At 41.3% G+C, this 22,249-nt stretch overlaps 1 protein-coding gene and 1 long non-coding RNA gene across 4 annotated transcripts; both read right to left on the bottom strand.

The window, feature by feature from the left end:
• Positions 1-10,049: 10,049 nt before the first annotated feature.
• On the bottom strand, positions 10,050-12,201 carry LOC4334142 (uncharacterized). The gene is made up of 2 exons (XM_015776634.3): positions 10,660-12,201; positions 10,050-10,326 (listed from the first exon to the last, which is right to left on the bottom strand). Exons 1-2 carry the CDS (start codon positions 12,110-12,112, stop codon positions 10,229-10,231), a joined length of 1,551 nt encoding a protein of 516 aa, XP_015632120.1. The 5' UTR covers positions 12,113-12,201; the 3' UTR covers positions 10,050-10,228.
• Positions 12,202-15,087: 2,886 nt separating this feature from the next.
• LOC4334143 (uncharacterized) lies at positions 15,088-18,730 on the bottom strand. Of its 3 annotated transcripts, XR_010740383.1 has the most exons (4): positions 18,173-18,730; positions 17,536-17,832; positions 15,717-15,800; positions 15,088-15,323 (listed from the first exon to the last, which is right to left on the bottom strand). It is a non-coding gene; the product is annotated as an uncharacterized lncRNA (long non-coding RNA). The 3 variants fall into 3 exon arrangements; XR_010740384.1 differs by lacking the exon at positions 15,717-15,800; XR_001544008.3 differs by lacking the exons at positions 15,088-15,323; positions 15,717-15,800 and having other exon boundaries at positions 17,335-17,832.
• Positions 18,731-22,249: the final 3,519 nt, after the last annotated feature.

Consider the following 22,249-nt stretch of genomic DNA (forward strand, 5'->3'; position numbering starts at 1 on the left):
GCATATATCCTAGCACCAACGATCCCCCATACTATGCAAATAACAGAATCGCGATATCAAACGTCAACAAATTTGTTGTAAGGATAAAAAATATGACTTTATCTAGAAATTAAATTTAATCAACACACGTAAGTTTAACAAATTTTGAAAGTAACTTCAATGTTAATTGGAAGTAACTTTTGCATGGTTCAGAAGTAACTCTTTATAAATATGTTTAATCACCGATTGCTTTTTTCCTTTCATTTTTGTTTTTCATGTAGAATGAGAAAAGAAGATAAAACCTTTAATGGATTGCAGATAACATTGATGGAATAACTAATGAGAATTAACCATGTATAAGAAGTAATAGTTACTTCCTGATAACATTGAAGTTAATTTTCTAACATGTAATAAATTACTTTTAAATTAATAAAATGTTTGAATATTGTTGTGACCTTAGGGCACAAACAGAGTTGGGGGTAAACGGGAAAGTGTAAATTCCCGTTTACCCTGAGAGTGAGCCCAAAAGTAGATGTCAGGATGTATATAAGATATTTTTTTCTCTATTTCATTGTGTCTTTGCTACAGGACTCTGGTCGGCCTTTTATAGTGTTCGACCATGACCACAAATATTTACATCTTTGCCATCATGGGCTTACATGAAGTTACCATATTACCCCTAGTGATCCATATGCCCTAGGGGTATAATAGTACTTTGCTGGTGGTCCCTAGGTGACATCTGGTGCCAGCTGGTTAGAGTAGTTGAAGTGGTCCCCATAGTTATTTTTCTCGAATGAGTCAATTGCTCGATAAGACTTTTCCTTCTTTTCTTGTTATTTCAGCTGTCTTGGTCGCACCCGAGAACTCGAATATACTTTCCCATTATCTTGGCGCCTTGTCACTCCATAGGAACCTGCTCGGATACAACTATTAAGAAAAATAATGTCAGGTGGATGATGTTGGCTCGAATACATCTGTCTACTTGACATTAACTCGAATTTACTTTTCCTCATAACGCTGTTTCCTTTGGGTAACAACATGTCCTAAAAGAACTTTTCTATAAAGAGGAGAACTTCATTCGAGTTTTTATATTTTAGGGGAAACTCTCTGAGTATTTTATCTTTAAGTAGACTTTTTGGGCGAAATGTGTTTTTGGCCAAACTTGGGGGGCAAAGTTTACCCCTTGCTACAACAAATATATTCAATATGAATCTCGTTTTGTCACATATTTTGGTGTGGAGTACAATGATGTAAATAGATCTTAAAAATAATACGTGATTTAAAATATATAATTTATTAAAGAGATTAAAAAAAGATACATACTATTGCATTTTTTAAGTTAAAAGGAGACACTAGATGGAGTACAAACCAGCTACCACTAGCTGTGTACAAACCAGCTACCACTAGCTGTGTAGTCACGTCCACAATGAAAAAAGGCATGCATTAAAGTTACTTTCTTTTTTATAAGTTACTTCTATAAATTACTATTAGGCTTTATTGAATTTACTATTATATGTCTAAAAAGTAATTTATAATTTTTCATCAAAATATAATCATGTGAGATCTTGTTATAAAGATTTAATTATTACGGACACAACAGTGTAATAAGATGAATAGTCTAAGAGAAAATTTTATTTAAAGTATATATGGATAGAGTCTCTCGTAATAAATAGAGTGGTAGTTTGGTTAGTCAAACCAGCTCCAAACAAAAGCCTCCCTTAATCTGCTACGGAGTACACGGTAGACCGAGTAGTCCCGCCGATACACAAAGTGCAAAACCGCTATATTCGGTTCGCAGCCTTATTTTGACAAATTGACCCTTTACGAAAAATTATTTTAAGATTGGTCTATGCTAAAAACTAATTGAAAAATGAGCCGTCGGCTCAGCGCCATTGAGATTGGCACTGATATATAACGTTTTAGCGCCGGTAACGTTGGCGCTGAGATCCTAGATGAGCTGGTAGCAAATTCGAACGTGGCAGAGGGTCAGCGGCAGAACCACGTACCGGATAAGAAGGAAGCAACAATCTGTAATATATGATGCAAGTGTAGCCTAGTGGTGAGAGATGTGCTGGCATGCAAGACTTCTCGGGTTAGATCCCCTGCAATGCAAATTTTTTTCTTTATTTTTTTTCCTTGGTCTGTTCTCTTTCTGCTTTCGTGAACTAGCAAACAGCTGAGAGAATAATCAATGTCACATTTATTTTGTTTTAAAAAGCCAACCGAGTGAATAGAAAAGAAGGTAAAAAATCATTTATTTTTTTAAAAGCATTTATTTATTTATTTTTTCTTGGTATATGTTCTCTTTCTGCCTTCTTGAGAGAATAAAAAAGATGAGAGAATTTAAAAAGCCAACTGAGAATAAAAATAATAGATAAAAAATCATTTGTTTTTTAAAAGCAAACAACAGAGGAAAAAAATAAAGAAAATGGGTTCTGCCTTCTTGAGAGAATAAAAAAGATGAGAGAATTTAAAAAGCCAACTGAGAGAATAAAAATAATAGATAAAAAATCATTTGTTTTTTAAAAGCAAACAACAGAGGAAAAAAAATAAAGAAAATGGGTTCTACATGGTGACGGCGGGAATCGAACACAAGACCATGCACACACCAGGCAAGCAACCAAACCATTGCACCACTATCACACTTCCAACTATGATGCAAAAGGAATATTCTTAATGTAGTACGTGGGGTCAGCGCCAACAGCTTTAACGCTGACCCTCTGCCACGTGGAATTTGCTGACAGCTTAGCTAGGATTTTAGCGCCAACGTTGCAGGCGCTAAGACGTTATATATCAGCGCCAATCTCAATGGCGCTGAGCCGACGGCTTATTTTTGCAATTAGTTTTTAGCATGGACCAATCTTAAAATAAGTTTTCTTAAAGGGTCAATTTGTCAAAATTACAGATATTCGCAATCAGAGACGCGCAAGATCACGTATGTTTCCTTTTCCCGGCCCGCTGTGGATTCCGATCTCTTTCCCTTTCGGGCTATCCATAAATTGGCATGGGGGCTTGACCCGTTCGGGGAGCATCGACAACGTTTTGGGCTTCGGCCTGTTTCTTTTTTGAATAAGTTCATATGATATTTCTTAACTTGTCGACGAATCCGATTTGCGTCATTCAACCGAAAAACCAGATACAACGTCAACTGTCAAAACCGGTGCAATATAAGTATTGTCAGGGTTACGGGTCAGACATATCCTCTACCCCACGATATACGTCACATATCGACAAGGCATATCCACGTGTACACGGATAAATCCTTTAGCACATAAGGAAACTCTTCGTAAAGACAACAGACAAGGAGAGACCTTCTCGGACAAGAATTGGGTTGCCTACGTATCGTACTAGGTCTGGTATATTCGAGTCCTACTCGGATAGTGCCCAACCTACGGTATAAAAGGGACCCCCCGGGGAGGGCATAGATGATCGAATCTCAGAGCCAACACAACCTACATAGCCTACGAAGTCGGAGTCTGCAAGGGGCCAAGTCAACGAGAGCTAGTCGAATCGTCTCGACTACAATCTCGCCGAATCCCTCGAGTTCCGTCTTTTCCTGTGTAATCCGTGTTTTCCACCATATAATCCCATATCAACTGGATTAGGGCTATTACCTATCAAGGGGCCTGAACTAGTATAATTCTTGTCTTTTGATTGCTCGATGTCGTACTACGTAGATCCTTATACCAGCGTACCCCAATACCCTCTATATCCGGTCTACGGGTATCCCCCGTCGACAAGTATCATGGTGGTTTAAACAGTGGTGTTAGCTGAAGTGGCGTCTACGTGGCTAATTTGAAGGGAATGAAGGAGGAGCCAGCCTGGCGCGGTGCGCTCGTAAGGAAGGAGATCGGCTTAGGGGAGGAGCAGAAAAACTAATTTTCTCAAGGACCCACTTTTCATTATGCGGGCATTGAGATGTTTTGTGTAAAATTCCTTAAAATATCGTAGGACCTATGAGAGTTTAGTTTGTTACTGCCTCTGTTTTTTAATAAATGGTACCGTTGGCTTTTTAATACGTTTGACCATTCATTTTATCCAAAAAATTTACGCAATTATAATTTGTCTGGTCGTGAGTTATTTTATCACTCATAGTACTTTAAGCATTATTTATATTCTAAACATTTGCATAAAAATTTTGAATAGACGAATGATCAAACATGTGCTTAAAGGTAAATGACGTCATCTATTAAAAGCAAAGGGAGTACCATTTTCATTTCTATCCGATCATGGTATATTTGGCATTAACAATATTTGGTTGTAGTTTATGCATTTAGTTCGAAAACTTATTAAACTTTGATCGTGTTTTTAATATTGCAAGTTTTCAAAATTACTAAATTAATTTTGATAGGGTAGAATTTGCATTATTATGTTTGGTTTATTACCCTGTTACATTTACCATTGCTAAATTTTGTTACGGTTCAAAGTGGCCACGAGCTAACACTACTATAGAAAGTGTTATTGGTGCCGATCGGGAAACCCCATTGAGGTCTGTTTTCCTAACGGGCACCATTAAAACAGCACAGATGACTCGAGTAATTGGTGTCGGTTTCACAACTAGCATCTTTAAGGCGCACGCGAGGAAAAAAAAAACACACAAATCGGCTCGATGCATTGGCTTGAACGAAACCAATGCATCAAGTTGCTCCCCATTGCCCCAAATCAAAGTCAAATCCCCGAATCAAAATTAAATTGCCACCAAGATCGATTGACATCAGAGAATAAATATACCCAACAACAAAAAATAAATCCACAAATCCGACGCCACCTTGGTGCCACCACTAACGAATCCGGTGCAAGAGGCTGGGGAGAGGTCAGCCGCTGGCTATCGAGCTTCTCCGCCGCCGCATGCTCCACCTTCTGCTTCCTCACCACCGCCCGTCGGTCCATGTCACGTTCAGAAATTTAACCCAAATTTCCAGACTATTTTGTGTATTAAATCTCTATCTATGAATCAGCCAGGGTACACAAAACGATAAATTAATATACAGATCTAAACGTAAATAAAGCGTAAATACTTACAAAAGAGGCACTTCGTCCTCACACCGAAAAGAAAGCAGCAGCAGCGGAAAAATAGCGATCCTAACGGGGCTTCAGCTCCACTCCACATGCAAAATTTAACTGGGGTCTGAGCCTTGGTCCTCTAACTTCGTCTTCGACTCAGAAGCACTGCACTTCTGAAAAGGAAAAAAATAGCAAGACTGAGTACAACCACCGTACTCAGCAAGCCACACCACCGATGCATTCGTGCAACGGGAGACAAAGGGAGGTTTGTGGCTATTTGCATAAAGGCAGTTGCAAAGCATTTGTAGTTTTAAAAACAGTAAAATAGTTGGTTAATTAAGACAATATTTAATCTCCACTGGTCAACGCTACACCACGTTAAACAGGCCCAACCATCCCACCTGAACTAACCAGCCAATTTATTAAGGGTGAGACTAATCTCGGTGAATCTAGTCGATCGCCCATAACCGCGGGCACGGCTATTCGAATAGTTTCACCTTGGCCAGAGGTGCATAACTATATCCACAAGACACAATCCACTGGCATGTTACATTGCCCGGCCGGACACGTCACCATGTCGAGTGATTGTGACAAGACCCTTCGCATAACCCTCCCCTAACCATCCACACTATGCTGAGGTTTCACCTCCACCCCCTACACCGGGAGTGGACAACGGACACCCTGGCCGACCCAACTCCATCACGCCCACCCTCGCTACCAGTGCCTAGGAAAGAGTCGAGCTATACTACAAGTCAAGCAGTTATCTATTCCCACTTGTGGTAAACGTTGTAAGTCTTTCAGGTTTCCCGTGAACCGGTTCTTAATTGCTATGGGTGCGACTAACAAAACAATGCACCCACAGCCCACCATTAAGTCGCATTTTAATTGGATAGTTACGACTAATGAAACATGGTCGGATGTCTCGAGCACGCAGCTCGTCGCTTTACTCCTACTTCTATATTCCAATATAAGCTAGTTACCACGTAGATTTGGATGTGTTCAGCAAACAGACATTTCAACTTCCTATAACTTAAAAACTACATATTTTTTACCCACAAATATCTTTGTGAGAAAGCATGCGTGTTATACTGTAGGTCCATGCTTTCAGGAATTTCACATCATTTTTAGGCCTTTCTGAGGATATTATGTGTGATTTGCAGGTCCAGAGATGCCTCCTGACAAATTCATGTATGCTCAAACTAACGTTTCTGCATGTAGGCTGTAGCGGTTTCAGCAGCTATTTCTGCAGGTTCAATGTGAAGAAAAATTCTAGCGTTCAAAATATAGTCCTAACAAAAAGAAAAATTGTAGCATTCTGCAGCGTGTGAAAGAAAGAGAGATTGTTTCGTTTTCCGAGCGCACACTTTCCGAACTACTAAATGGTGTTTTTTTTGCAAAAAGTTTCTACAGGAAAATTGCTTTAAAAAATCATATTAATCTATTTTTAAAGTTTAAAATAATTAATATTCAATCCTATAGTTGATCCCCACTAAGGACTATTAATGCTATTTTTCTGCAATTTGGTGCCTCCACGTCATCTCAGTTATTTTGGATCGTTGGATGTCATTTGTGAGGCAAGATATCAGCGCTTGTAGCCTCCAACGCTGGCAGCTGGCTTACGGGAACTGTCTATGGCCACCACGTAGGCTGCCTGTTCACTTCCCCATCAACTCCACGCTCCTGCATGCCGCATTAGTCCGGAAAGGCTAAGGGGCGATCGATCGCTACCAGCTATCGCCAGCGATCGCCCCTAAAACCCCCTCCCTCAACTTTTCTTTTTCGGTACCGTATTACTTTTCTATTTTAGTAATTTTATGCACCTAAAGTTTATACACCTTAAATTTACACATATAAAATTTAGAGACCTAAATTTTATAAGTCAAATGTTTATATATCCGATTCAAATTTAAATTTGAATTCACCTCAAATTTACACATATAAAGTTTAGAGACCTAAAGTTTATAAGTCAAAAGTTTATATATCCGATTCAAATTTGAATTTGAATTCAAATATTTTTTATAGATAGTATTTATATACATCTAAAGTTTATACACCTAAAGTCTATTGACCCCAAGTTTATAAGTCAAAAGTTTATATACTCGTTTCAAATTTGAATTTGAATTATATCCAATTCAAATTTGAATTTGAATTCAAATATTTTTCTTTATATAGTATTTCTATACATCTAAAGTTTATACACCTAAAGTTTATATATCCAAAGTTTATAAGTCAAAATTTTACATACCCGATTTAAATTTGAATTTGAATTTGTTTTTTTCTTTCAAACTAATTTTTTGATTTTGTTATCAAAACCAATCTAAACACACACGTGCACAGGAAGAAGAAACTAACTACACCAATCTAAACAGATTAAGCCGTTGCACATGAGAATGTAAACTGATCGTGCACGGTGATCCTACGCGATCACCCGTGAATTAGGCGGCCCCGCATTAGTCGGACACTCGGGCCTCTGGTTCGGCTTTTTCCACTTCCCCCATCGGCGTGGAGGTTCCTCAAAACTACTACTCCCTTCATTTCTTTTGTTGTACGACGCCGTTGACTTTTTAACCAACGTTTGACCACTCATTTTATTCAAAAATTTTATGTAAATATAAAAATACTTATATACGCCGTTGACTTTTTAACCAACGTTTGACCACTCATTTTATTCAAAAATTTTATGTAAATATAAAAATACTTATATCATGCTTAAAGAACATTTGATGATAAATCAAATCACAATAACATAAATTATAAATATATAAATTTTTTAAATAAGACGAAAGGTCAAACGTTTGTATAAAAGTCAACGGCGTCATATATTAAAATACCGAGGGAGTATCTGTTAGCCTCCCACAGTCCCACCGCCATTGAAGACCTCCAACTTCATGCCATCAAGGCTTTAATCCTCTACTACACATGTAACTGATGCATGTTAGGTTTAAATAGCCTTCACTATATTGGGGCTTATTCCGCTCCATATAAATAGATGTTATGTGGGGAATCGGCTATCAGCGGAAGCGCGCGCAGAAGCAGCGTGAGTCGGACGCAGCGCCGGGATTAGCGTGAGGCCGGCGTGCGTGGATAAAGATAAGCTTGCACTTAATTAGGATTTGGCTGTTAGAGCAAGTTTAATAGTATAGTCAACTACCAGCTCTAATTTATTTATAGCCAATCTAGTAGCTCATTCATACAATAGTTACATACTACACTATTAATACCTGGTCCCACCTGTCATACACATACTGCGTCTTGAAGTCCGTGCTACAGCTGGCTACAAATCTGTAGCCCGCTGCTTTTCTCTCTTCTTATTTATCTACTTAAAATATGTTTGCAGCTGGCTTATAGCCTGCTATTGTACCTGCTCTTACTAGGATTTGGTTGTTATCTTTTAGGGCCCCTTTGAATCGCAGGGTAGAAAAAACGGTGGAATAGAAAAAACACAGGATTCTGATAGGAATTGAAGTGTAAAACAGAGGATTGCAAAACACAGGAAAAACACAGGAATGATCGTTTGATTGGAGCGCAGGAAAAACGTAGGAATCGGATGAGAGAGATAGACTCAAAGGAAATTTTCCAAGAGGTTGGAGCTCTTGCTAAATTTCCTCTAAAATCCACATGCAATGTGCCATTCCATAAGAACTTCATAGGATTTGGAAAGCTTAATCCTTTGAATCAAAGGGCCAAATAGGAAAATTTCCTATAAGTTTTTAAACCTACGAAATTTCTATATAAATCCTTTGATTCAAAGTGGCCCTTAGTTTTGGAGAGTTCGTTACAATTGTAAGCCTCTAAGATGAATAAAGCAAGCAATCTTCAGTGTCATTCTCGATCTGTTACACAACTCCGGCACGGGGCAGCGAGGTTAACAACCTCGCCTTCCCGTCGACCCCCCTTGTGTTCTCGTTTGATTCTAATCTGTTCTTAGCCACAACAATAGCCATCCTATAAGGCATCGTTTCGTCGTAGGCTCGGAGCTCCCTAGATGTTCACAGTCCTTCCCCTTGCTGTTTAACTGTTTGCCACCAATACCCCAACATTATTTGATTGGCACTTTGATATTTTCCTTTTAGCTTAGGCAAAGGTCTTTCCACTAATTTTAATTTCATCTCTTGGTTTTGGCAGGTGTGATATTCACATCTTCTGTAGAATAAGTGGATGGGATTTGTTGATCCAGCATCTACGAATTACCGCTAGCTGGTTGTGTAAGTTTTGTTGTATCCCTGTCTTTTTAATCAGGTAATCATCTCATGTTGGTATAATATACTACCAATTATTGAGCTTTGTTCCTGCAGATTTAATTAGGTATTACTTTAATACAAAAATATTTATCAATATGGTCTTACATGCCCAACATCAGATCGAAAGCTCTGAAGAATTAAACCTACATCCTACAACGTCAGCTCCAATGTTCATCTTGAAATCAAACTGACTAGATTTTTCCCTCAGGGCCGTGAGTACTTTCAGTTTTTTTTTTCTATAGAGTTGCAGTGAACACACTCAAGGAGCACTACTCCGTGGAAAGTACTGTTAAACTACTCCGTGGAAAGTACTGTCAATCATTTAACAGCTATGATCTGAAGACTTTCTTTAATTTGTACTTTTTGTTCTCTCCACTGCTTGAGCCTTGAGAGGTAATTATTGTTTTAGCAGGCAAATGCAAAAAAATCCCCCTACTAGTTAATACTAGTTAATAATACACTAATGGCTCACCTCGTTTTATACACTAATGGCTCACCTCGTTTTACGTATCTTCTGTTTCGCGTATCTTCTCAATCATCTCTCGGCTGCTTGGGCAAGCAGCAGCCTATATGCCCTTCGTAAATATCCACAGAACACTGCCAATTCATCATACATGCTCCCACAGAAGTGCTATATAATGGATCAAGATGGTTGGGAATTCAATTGCATCAAATTGACCGAAATTATGACGCAGATAAGAGTATAACACTACACCATCCACAGAGAAGCACTAGGAATTGATATATGTATCAGCAAGCATCAAGCACGTCAAACTGAAAGCACTATAGAATGAGCATGAGCCATCCCCAAAGAAGGTATGCGAGTTTTTGCAAAAGCAGTTCACCCAAGATAAATTCAAATTACTTCAGTGCATACATAAGGTTGTGAGATCGACAAGCAAAAACATACTGGTACCAATAAACAGAAGTATTAAAGAACCCAGCTTGTGAACATCGAATGATGGAATTCAGAGTCCGATCTCCCTAATCAGCATTTGATCTCCCTAATTTGCCTGGCAAAACAAATCTAGCTGGCTCCCGGACCACACCATTTGCTTCCGTGATATCTCTCTCTGCATGCTTTCATCAACTTCCTCCAATGCTGGGCAAGAAAACAGTAGACAAGTCAGATGGATGACAATGCTATTGCCATAGCATATTTGCTACAGTAGCAAACAATACAATGGGTAATAGTAGTAATTCACAACATCAGCATGTATAAAATATAAGAAAACAGTACACAAGTCAGGTGAATGACAATGCTAGTGCCATAACATGTTTGGTACAGTTGCAAACAAGCCAATGAGTAATAAGTGTAGTAATTCACAACATCAGCATGTATAAAATGTGCAATCAAATTAAGATGTTACCAATTTCAGCATGTATGAACTGGAAATTCAAAAGCAGCTGTGTGTATAATCACAAAACTGATTACCTGACTCCATCTCGACCCAGGATTGCACTTTGCCCGCATCCATCTTCCTATTGTCAGGAACAAGGCGCTGACTATCAAGGTGTCTGAAGAATTCACAGCCCAACAAACCAGAAGGAACAATCTTATCTGGGCGCCAGGAAAGAGGGTTGGACACAAGCTTCTTGCTTGTCATGTTGAATCGGCAGACGTGGTGCACCGCAGGGTCCTCCCACCGCATGATTGGCCTGGACAGTATGAAGTAAAGGTCTCCACCATCGCCTTCCTCCATGCTCAGCAGGGGGTACACTGGCTCGGTCTCCGGTAATCCATCCTTCTTGAAGTCATCCAGTTCCCACAGAGTTCCGAAGCGCAGCTCCTCGCCCTTGGTCCACTGCAAGGTACCCATGTCCAGTGTCCACTCCGTCACCGTCTTGTCGTCCTCCGGCACAGAATCATCGAAGGAGATGGAGACAAACTTGATCAAGTCCCCAGTGCTGCAGCCCATGGTTCGGAACATCTCCGCTGGCCCAGTATCGGAGTCATCAAGGGCGTCAGACTTGCACCCAGGGGGCAACTCAATGAAGTCAAAATGGACGAAGAAGCTGTCCAAGAGGTCCTTGATGCGGCAGCACAGGACGCCCTTGGTGAGATCAGCCCAGAAAGCATGGCTACTGGATGTGAACTTGACGTGGTGGCAGAAGGACGCTGGCGTCTCCTTCGAGAAGCGCGGTTTCCTGGTGTGCCACGGTTCACCGGAGGGATTCGGGTACATCTTCTCTCGCGGCGGCGGTGGCGGCGGTGGCAGCAACGTTGGAGGCGACGACGACTTTGGAGGCGTCCACAGGTAGAGCAAGTCAATGCAGGTGGATCGTCCTTCTCTCTTGTAGGGATAGTTCTTGGCAAAGAGGACTAGGGCGTACTCATCACCGTACCGCACAGGGAGAGGGTTCGACGGTAAGTAGATATCGCAGCACCAATTCGGGATGGGGATCATGGACATGGATGCGTGAATGGCATCATAGAGGAGGTAGTGCTTGCTAGATGTGAAGACGAAGGACAGGGAGAGGACCATGAGGTTCTTGTCTGCGACCTCGACGCGGGCAGTGACACCTGAGATCTCATCGATCTTGTCGAACTCGATGGCGCGAATCGCCAGATCCGGCACCATGAGGCCGGGGGATGAAGATTCGGCGGCCTTGGAAGCTTTCTTCTTCTTGAGTTCTTCCGCCACGATGTTGCGGATGATATTCTTGTCGGCGCAGATGGCCAACCGAGAGAGAGCCGGGTGCTCCTCGGCGAGGCGCACATAGAGCTTCACGCTCTCCGCCAACAAGGGGCCGTACCTCCCGCACCCTTGGTACCTCTTCTTCTTCAAGTCGATAGACGCCCACCCTTGTTCTGTTGGACCGATGGAGAACACGTAGTCGGGCACACCTGGATCCAGCAGGACGCACCGAGACGCCGGCGACGCCATCCCTAGGGTTTCGGTGGAAGGGGAGAGGAGGAGAAAAAGGGGACCGGTAAGATTTTGATGGGAGAAGAAGAAGATTTTGATTCGGAAGCGGTGGAGCCGAGGCAAACCCGATCCGACTATAGTACGAGCAAAGAGGAACGAGCGTTGAATCGTTAGATTTGAGGTGTCGCGGATCGTGAGATTGGTGGACGGTTGGATGTGTTGCCTAAACAAACACATAAGGCGACATCCCCCTGAACTTGGTGCACGGTAGACCGCGTAGCCTATCTGGGAACGCGCGCCATCTATTTTTTTTCTTTTTCTTTTTTAATATAAAAAAGTGCCCGTAACATTTTAACGGGAAGAAAATTGAGGAAAAGTCGAAATATTTACATTCTGGAATTAATGGAAATACAAATTTTATCATCTTTATATAACGCTACATATGATATCATAATTGCACATATATACGATGTTGAAGAAAAAAAGGCACATAAAAATTAAGGTGAATTCTAGGCTGACCTGGCTTGGCTATATGATAGGTCTAACATCACCGTACTATCTGTCGAATTGCAAACACCAGCACGAACGATTAGAACTGCATGTAATGTTACATCGTAGTTGCATATCCTCTCTAAAAACTGATGACATCATTGAATATTGGGAACATGTTTTCATCAAGTCATTTTTATTGAGGCCCCGTTTGGTAGGGCTCCAAACTCCAACTCCTAACACTAAACTTCAACTTCAGTGAGAGCTAGCTCCTATTAGAGTTGTGCCATGATTATGGATACAACACCTAATAGTAGTTGACTAAACTCGGCAGGACCCACCATATACAATGTCTTATACAGAAACAAACCTCGTATATAGAAGGAGTTCCGGATAAGGAAGGATAAATAAAGTTCTATATGGAAACAACAAGGACTACTCGGATTATATCCATATTTATCTCCCTAATATTATTTGGACAAGGGGGCATCTATGGGTATAAATACAAGCCCCCCTAAGAGGAGAGGGGATAGTCACAAAGCCACAAGCCAACACACGTCCCCCCTAAGACGACGGTTAGATATATTATCACAATTATTGTAGATATATTATCACAATTATTGTACTTTGTGGTTTCTATATCAATCCCATATAAACAGGATGTAGGGCTATTACCTGTCAGATAAGGGGCCTAAACATGTATAAAAATCATTGTCTCTGTCTCTTTTACCTCAATCTCGTATATACCCTGGAACCGACGATCCCATACCATACAAATACCGTAGTCGCGGTACCACCCGTTGACAAGTTGGAAACTCGTTAAAAGTGTTCGGCTAACTTTCAGCTCTAGATCCGAAAAAAATTGAAAAAATAAAGAAACCAAGCCACCTTGGCCCCAGCCGCGCATCGTCTCCACCGCGCCGCGCATGCTGCCCGTTGCCATCCCGCCGCGCTGGCCGTCTTTGTCCCGGCCGCGCACCGCCCGTCGTTGTCTGTCGTCGCCCGTCGCCACCCCGACCGCGCGCCGCCGGTCGTCGTCCCGCCGCCCCACCCATTGACGTCCCGTCCCGCCGCGCCGGTCATCGTCGTCCCGTCCCGCTGCGGCCGCCCTTCGTCGTCCCGTCCCGCCGACACTGAATCGGGATTAGGAGGAAGATGTGGAGGAGAGAGAACAGGAGGAAAGGAAGATGGGGGTATTTGAGTGGCATTTTCACGTAAATACACTAAAAAGTTACTACCTCCGTCCTAAAATATAGCAATTTGTAGCTCTGAATCTGGACACGTGTTTTGGGGTAGTAGGTCTTTTGGGGTGGAGTGGAGCTATGGAGCAGCAAAAACCCAGCTCCACCCCGTAGTTCATTTTCTAGGAGTAGCTTTGCCAACTCCACTCAAAAAATGGAGGATCTGGACCGTTTGGCACAGCTCCGGCTTCAGGTAAGTTAAAGTTGGGAGCTAGAACTGTGCCAAACGAAGCCTGAATTGATCTTATTGAACTCTATTTTGATGAGCGGTGACAACAGAAATTTGAATGATGCACAATTCTTGTGATCTGTGAGGGACATACACATGCATAAGTATCATCTTAATCCAAATTGAGAATGGGATGAGCTCTTATACCTTGATTTTCCTTTTAGGGATTTATAAATTACGTCTAGAATTTATAATAAAGTTCAATTAATTTACCAGTGAAGTGAATGTGAGAAATAAAAGTTCCCAAATAAAATATGGCTGAATTTAGTTTTTATTAAAGTCTCCATGATTAATTACACTATATGATTATTTTTCAGAATATTCATAGCTCAATTGACAAGTTTAGTAATACAAATATCTTTTTAGCATTTATCTCTATCTCTATATTATATATATCTCTATCTCTACTATTATAAAAATTGAAGGTGTTTTTGCCGATACTTTGGTACGTCATCTGTATATAAGTCGGTTTTTAAGTTCGTTCGCTTTTAGAAATACATATCCGTGTTTGATTCGGGTTTTAAGTTCGTTAGCTTTTGAAAATACAAAAGAAGTTGTATAAAAAATCTCTTTAAAAAAACTTGCATGCAAACTTGAGATGATCGAACTCCTAATTGCAACTCATGATTTTATGGAAAAAAAATATCCAAGCGAATTCCCACAACGAATTCCACCTTAACTGAACCGTATAATAATAGTAAGATTGAAATAACCTTCACCCGTTGCAACGCACGGGTATTTTTTCTAGTACTATTATAAAAATTTAATATGTTTTTGCCGGTACTTTAGTATACCATCTGTGTTTGAGTCGATTTTTAAATTTTATAGTTGGGTGCCCGTGCGTTGCAATGGGGAAAATGTGCATCATTTGAAATATACAATCTATGTCATATATAAATATGCACAAATCAATGAGGAATCGTTTCCTTGATCTGAACAAAACGAAATTGTAACGAATCTGATTCATTTGCCAAGTTATTATGCTATATATTAAGAAGTAAAACATGTAGATCGTTAGATTCAGCAAAGAGAAATATGGACATGTGCACCCACGTCAATTCTATGCTTCTTTATATGAACAACATGGTTTAATCACATTCCGTAGCACACAAAGAAAAATAGTACGTATGCAGATCAAAAGGATTGTGTGAAAAATGAGAAAAGGAGAGGCTACAGAACATGGGTACTTAGAATTAACTGACGAAGCATGAATTTGCGATATTTTCAAACCATGCCAAAATGTTACGATGCATTTCTTCAATCACCAAATCTGCATACAGAGCTAGAATGAGCATCTCTGAACAAATATAATTTTCATCAAGGAAATTCGAGTTCAACAATCAGATAATTCTAATTACAAACTAAGAGAGACAACAAAGAATGATTTCTATATCAGTCTATCTTTCTGGTCAATGGTAGCCCGACACATACTCGTCTCAAACACGATAAAATGCCCAAACATAGATAAAATAATGAAAACAAATCCATTTAGTTGTTCTCATGCCCAAGGTGCATGCAAAGTTTTATATGGGCATGGTATCTTAAATAAAGCTTTTAAGGGGGTTATTGACCAAATGAAAGGACTACTGAACATTAAAAGCTTGCACGGGTTAAAAGCTTAAAAGGAACCTCAAATAAAGCTTAAAAGGACAACATTAGGTACCTCAAATGATGTGTACCGTCAGAACATTTAAAACAAACTTGCTTGGGTTCAAAACCTTAAGCTGCTTTTCATCTGGCAAAATAACTGGAATATTCATAAATGAACAGCAACAAACTGAATTTCACAATCTTAGAGGACACAAATAATGAAGGCGTAAAGTATTCAGTTAAAAATATATTGTGCTGAAAGGTTGAAGTATTCTTTTTTCAGAGCAATACATGCTTAAAACATGACAATTCAAGAGCAAATGGCGTCCTATTTACTTTATATGGTTTAAACGGTGATAGTGGCCTTAATTAAAGTATGCAGAAATCATCGGCTCTCAAAAGTATTACTGATTTTGACTGTAACTTAATCCTAGTTCCTGCACCAATCAGTCGTTTCAGTCATCCCATAGAGAATGCATTTGGTTCTAATTTAAGCAGTTACTGATTCAGTTTGAATGAGCTGAACAATCTACTACAGATTCTGGTGCATAAATTATGTAAGTGTGCACGTGGAACCCACGTCAATAATAAGATAAAACAGAGAATAAGCCCATAATATTTTCACGTCTCTAATAAGATGAAACAGAAAATAAGCTCCTATATAACAATTTAATGATTCCATGCCTCTAATACGATAAAACAGATAATAAGCTCCCATACAATAATTTAGTGACCATACAATACTTTGTATAGATAATCTTTCTGATAGGAAGAGCATTGCTACAGACCAAAGGATGAACTGCCCCGAAAGGGCATAGCATGAGTACAACAGACCCATTATATATAACGTTAAATAACAAATACATAAATGACCGTCTTCCCATTTTACTGCCAAATGATGCCTTCGAAGGCTCATAGATGAAGGAAGGGTTATATTGGCCTCAGTCCTCAGAAGTACTTTTCCATGAACCCGAGTTAAATATAATAGAGGTGACCAACATCAGTTAAAAGAAACACATGTAGTAGAGAGAATAAACTTTATGCAATGTAAATTATGAAGTAATGCTCACGGAATCAGTGTCAGCTAAAAAAATGTGTGGTTATGTATTAATGTGATCTAAATTAGAGTTCGTAAGTACTGCAGCCTATTCTCTACAACGTTAAATGGATACGGAAATTGACGGGGCAAGGCAAACCGGCAAAGTGTTCTCTCGTACTGCATTCCAGATAATCAAATGTGCAGTGGATAGTTTACAGCGATATGCAATAATATTAACAACCTTCCTTTTCTATACTCATTCAGCTTAATTGAAGGAAATGATTCTGCCAAGATGCATTGATAGCAGTAAGATGACTGCATTGGTAAGGAAGATAATATACAGGTAAAGAAACTAACCGTGTGAGCATAGATGATGCAATTTACTCCATGACTGAATCAGGGATTAGTGTATTTTCTGCTCGCATATTGACTAAATTTCATTGAGTGGAGGTCTTCTCTCACATTTATAGAATTCAGGTGTGGTTTATCACCATGAATTCCCATCAGCAATTACGCTGATCATCAGAACTTAACATGAGACACTTACCATGAGGAAGTATATATATAATCAAATCCAAAATTTTATGTCTAATGTGAGCACCTAGCCAGTAAAACAACTACCAGGATCATGACCAAACAGAGAGACAGTATGTTAATACCATAGGAGAAGTCGTTGTAGTGATGAGTGTGCACCACATGTAAATGCAGCATCACAGATCAATAAATTGACAGACACAACATAGATCAACGATATTTCTATCGCATGTTAAAAAATTGATATCGCAGAAATTAATCAAGTAAAAACAGGACAAACAGAAGAAACTGGTCTTATTTTCACAGTAGGAAAGAGTACCCGGGTGATGAAGGAACCTGACGTCCTGAAGAAGAGTGAGCTTGTGTCCAGTGGCAAGATTTCACTTCAGATCTACGCCGTTTGTGAGATAATAATTTAAATACCATGGGTAGGTACAGGATCAATACTCTTTTTTCGCTGGTAGTACTCTCGCATCTTTTGAAGCCTAGCTTCCTTGTCGTCAGCACTAAGAGCAGCATACCGCTCCCTAGCACTCTTCCGCATAAATTAAACTCAATTCTCGGCAGCTTTGTATATAAGCGATTGGAGTTAAATTAGTGATGCCGCCAAGTGTACCTGCAGAAACTTGTACAGAAATCATTTCACAACATAGCAACAGTACGAAGAAGCGAGACGAAAAGGGAGAAAACAGATAATGTCCACAAATCAGATACACATGGTAGATATACCTTCAACAGGAAAGTGTTTCTTTTACTTAAAACGAAACTGTCTAAGTGATACTTTCACATACATTTTGATTACAGCTCGAACAAAGCATTACAGTGCTAAAATCACTTTGAAAAGTGAATTGGTTTCTGGACATTTGCTCAACAAATTTATGAACTTTAGTTGATTTGTAACTTTTCTAGATGGGGGATGTCTAGCAATCGAACGCTATATAAGAAATTTTGTTTACCTTTTGTTGATGGGAATGTCCCTCAGTGATGGAGGGGAGACGGGTGAGTACTGCATCACCCGCCGACAGCATCCAGCGACGATCGGAGGACTGGCGGGCAGCTTCCGGTGCGGCTGATGGAGGGGAGACGGGTGAGTACTGCATCACCCGCCGACAGCATCCAGCGACGATCAGAGGACTGGCGGGCAGCTTCCGGTGCGGCGCGAAAGGGACCGTGGTGGAGATCGACGGAGAGGAGCGGATCCAGTTGCGAGACGTGGCGTAGGCGACGGACTGTCGGCGTGGATGTGGGCTGCGCACGGGGGAAGCGGAGTCGACGATGGAGGCCGCCGCGGGATGAGGGTGGTGGTCTAGTGGGAGGCCGGGATGTGGGGGGTTGATGCAGCCGGCTGACAGGATCTTACAAGATTCAACACTGATTTAAGCAGGAAAAAGGGAAACAAATCACAAGAACACAAGAACACACGATAGATAGGCAACTTTAGTGGAATTATACTCCAATCCAACAGGATTGAGTCCGCCGCCGCCTTCGCCTCCGAGTTGCCAGTCTCAAGACATGTCTCTGTTCTTCTTAGACTTGAGTACATATACTACTCCTCCTCTCTCTCACGTGATACATCGCCAGCTGGACAGAGCCAGGCTGTTACAACGACAACTGCTTTACGCAACCCATTGAGAGACTTGATAACGTGGGTTGGGCTTGATAGGCCTTGACGACCGACGCTTGGCCACCAAGTCTTGTTCTCCTCCTCCTTGCTTCGCGCCATCGCTCTCCACTGGAGCTTCAGCTTCTTCCTCTTGCTCTTCAGATTCATCAGGACGGATCTCCTCTTCTGTATCTTTTTGTACCGCTACCTTGGCGTTGCTTGGCGTGTTCCTGACAATCCCTACCCCTTGAAAGCCTGCTTGTCCCCAAGCAGGAAGTCCAGGAAACCTTGTCTTCAAATCTTCAAGGTCTTCCCAGGTTGCTTGCTCTGGTAATGTATTAGACCAATGAATTAGTACCTGAGGAATAGTATTATTACCTTTCTTAGTGATGCGATGGTCCAGTACAGTCAAAGGATGCTGTATAGAAGGCATGTGGGGTGGCAGAAGGGGCTGAACAGGGGCCTTGAATCCCTTGGCGGCGGGTGATGGAGAGGAGGACGCGGCGACGGACCGGACGGCGTGACCGGCGTTGGGGGTAGTGTCTAGGGTTTCGGAGTCGGCCACGAGGAGTCCTCCCCGCGCCAGCGGTGGTTCGACGGAGGCGGTGGCAGCGGCGAGGCGAGCAGTGGGGTAGGGAGCTGGTGGAGTACGGCGGGGAGGAGCGAAGGCGGCGGCGGCACGGGACGGTTAGGGGACGGTAATGGAGCCGTCGGCGACGCGGTGGAGGAGGACGGCGATGGCGGCGGGGAGGATCGAAGGCGACGGCGGCACGGGATGGTTAGGGGATGGCGATGGAGCGGTGGATGCGGGGATGCGGGAGCGATGGAGCGGTGGATGTGGGAGGGATGAGGCGAGGAGCTGGGTGGGGATCAGTGCGCCGTTGGATTTAGCGATCCGACGGTTCACATTCTGCGTGTATGTTAGGGTTGGAGTGACCGGCACCACTATGAAATTTTAAAATAGTAGAGAAGAGTTATCTCTACTAAAATTTCGTTGTCTGTTAAAAAAGAAAAAAAAATCCGACTCAAAAGAGGTAAAAAATGAAGAAAAAAGTCCGACAAAAAAGCGATTAAAAAAAAGCTTCTACCGAAAAAAAATCTCGACTCCGACTTCCGTAAAAAAAAGAAAAAAAAGTTTCATCAGTAAAAAAACAAAAAAGAAGTCCGTTTAGTCCGACTTCCATAAAAAAAAGGTCTCCTCAGTAAATAAACAAAAACGAAGTCCGTTTGGTTTCTTTCGCACGGGTATTTTTTCCGACTTTTTTGCACGTGAAAGAGTTTTTTTTAGCACGCACTTAGGCTCTTGGTTTTTTCGTCCGTATTTTAATCTGATCGTGCCTCCCGGGCGCTGTTGGTTTTTTTCGTCAATTTTATTGTCCCCGGTTTTTTCTCCCGTGCACTTTTTGGGTTTTCTCATGTTTTTTAATCCGATCTGTTCGCCGCACGCCTCCCGAGTTAAACCCTGATGCCGCGCCGCCGCCATATTGATTGTGCGTTTATCCTCCGATTTGATTGAAAAATCGATTCCCCACTCCTCCGTCATTATTTTCTCCATTATTTTCCCTTTCGATTCGGTTTTAATTTGTCGGATTTAATCTCCGTTTAACGGTTGCCGATGATGACAACAATCTTCCCCGGCCGTTTTTATCCCGAGTTTTACGCTCTGATTTTGGAAAAAACGGAAGGCGATCTTCCCCGGTGGTTCCCTCAACCAATTTTGGATGATCGAGAAAGATTCGACAAGATTTGATTGGGAGATTTGCTCCGGCAACCATACGGCCACGAGACCTAGCAACCGTACGGACATGGGACTATCTTCGAGAGGTTGAAGATGGTAGTAGACTGTGCGAGTTGCGCTTACAGCTACCTGTGGCTGAGTCGAAGGGAAGCAGGCAAAACGGAGAGAGGTAGCAGACTGGCCTAGGGCTAAAATGGAAGGAACACTATCGGCCCTAAACTCAGGAAAGATTTTCATTAACTTTTTCAATTATAATGTATGTAGCGATCCCAATATTTTAATATATTGCTCAGCTCTTAATATATCAGTGAAAAAACGCCTTTACCCGTTGCAACACACATACACTTTTCTAGTTCAAATAAAAATCTAAATAAACCCCTCCTTTCTCTCTGGGCCATTTTTAGCCCACTTCTTTCCTTAGCCCGCAACCTAGCCGGCCCGCAAGTGCGAATCAGGATTCAGACTCATCAAGCGACCGCAAGTCTAATAACCCTCCCCCTGTTCCTCCCTCACTATGGCCTGGGTCCCAACGCTACAGTGTCATCTCCTACCTCCGGTCGGACTCCCGCATCTGCCCGACTGTTTGAAGCCACCTCCTCCGTGAAGTCCGACTATATTGTTGGTGATAATCCAAAAGTGATTGAGGGTTTCGATTCTTATCTTCTCCTCTTTCCGTTTTTCTAAGAATTGGATCAAACCACATCCTATCTGAGTTAGGAATCAAGTCAGCTAACACTGGATTTTTCTGGCTCAGAATCCGTTTTCGCTTAAACAAAAATCGCGATGGACGAAAGGTCAGTGTTTTTTTATTTTTTTTTCCAGCTTTGTTCGCCACTTTTTTTTTCAAGTACGAATCGAACGTTTTGTCTTGCTTTTCTTTCGCTTTTTTTACGGGGTGATTTTTTTCGCGTGAATTTTTCGCCCATCGCATAAATGAAAGGGACGCGCGCTGGGGCGCCACACGTCGGATTGCAGAGTTTTTAGCTGTGTGCCATTAAGAAATTGTTGACAGAAAACACGAGGCCTGGGAGATTTGCTTAACTCCACTGCAGGTCCAAAACCCGCCTTCGGATGTGTGACCGTGCCAGTTGATTTGATCCTACAATCAACCAGAAACGAATACAAAGAAACGCGATTAAATCCATAAATGATAGTCGATCAGCTAGGTGCCGATGACATATCATTTATTTTAGGCCGATGTCATGTGTACATCGATCGGCAGTCGTGAATAATTAAGGAAGAACTAAATCTACTCGATCGGCTGTAGATATTAACAATATATAACTCTTATGTCGATATATACTTAAATCAAGTGATTGTGATAGATCGGTCGCTATGCCGAGACAGTATAAATCACTTAGATCGAAATATAAATTAACAACAGAACTATATACGTTTATAGCATAGCCGATCAGATAGATCTAGCGTGCATTGGCTAATAATCTGATACCACTCTATATTAAGATATTAAAGCAAGTAGAATATATCAAACAGAAGCATAATATACTTAAATGCAACAAGATCTTAACATAAAGGGCAGATTTCACATGTCAATCAAGCATATAAGATAACTATAGTTAAATCAGTTAAGATCGGCTGAAACCCCGATGCTACACTAATCGGCAACCAAGAAGCAGGCTAGAGACTGATATTCTAAGCACGACTTAATATATCAAACTCAACTGATGCAGC

The sequence above is a fragment of the Oryza sativa genome, chromosome 3 (assembly GCF_034140825.1).
Source record: "Oryza sativa Japonica Group chromosome 3, ASM3414082v1".
Lineage (NCBI taxonomy): Eukaryota > Viridiplantae > Streptophyta > Magnoliopsida > Poales > Poaceae > Oryza > Oryza sativa.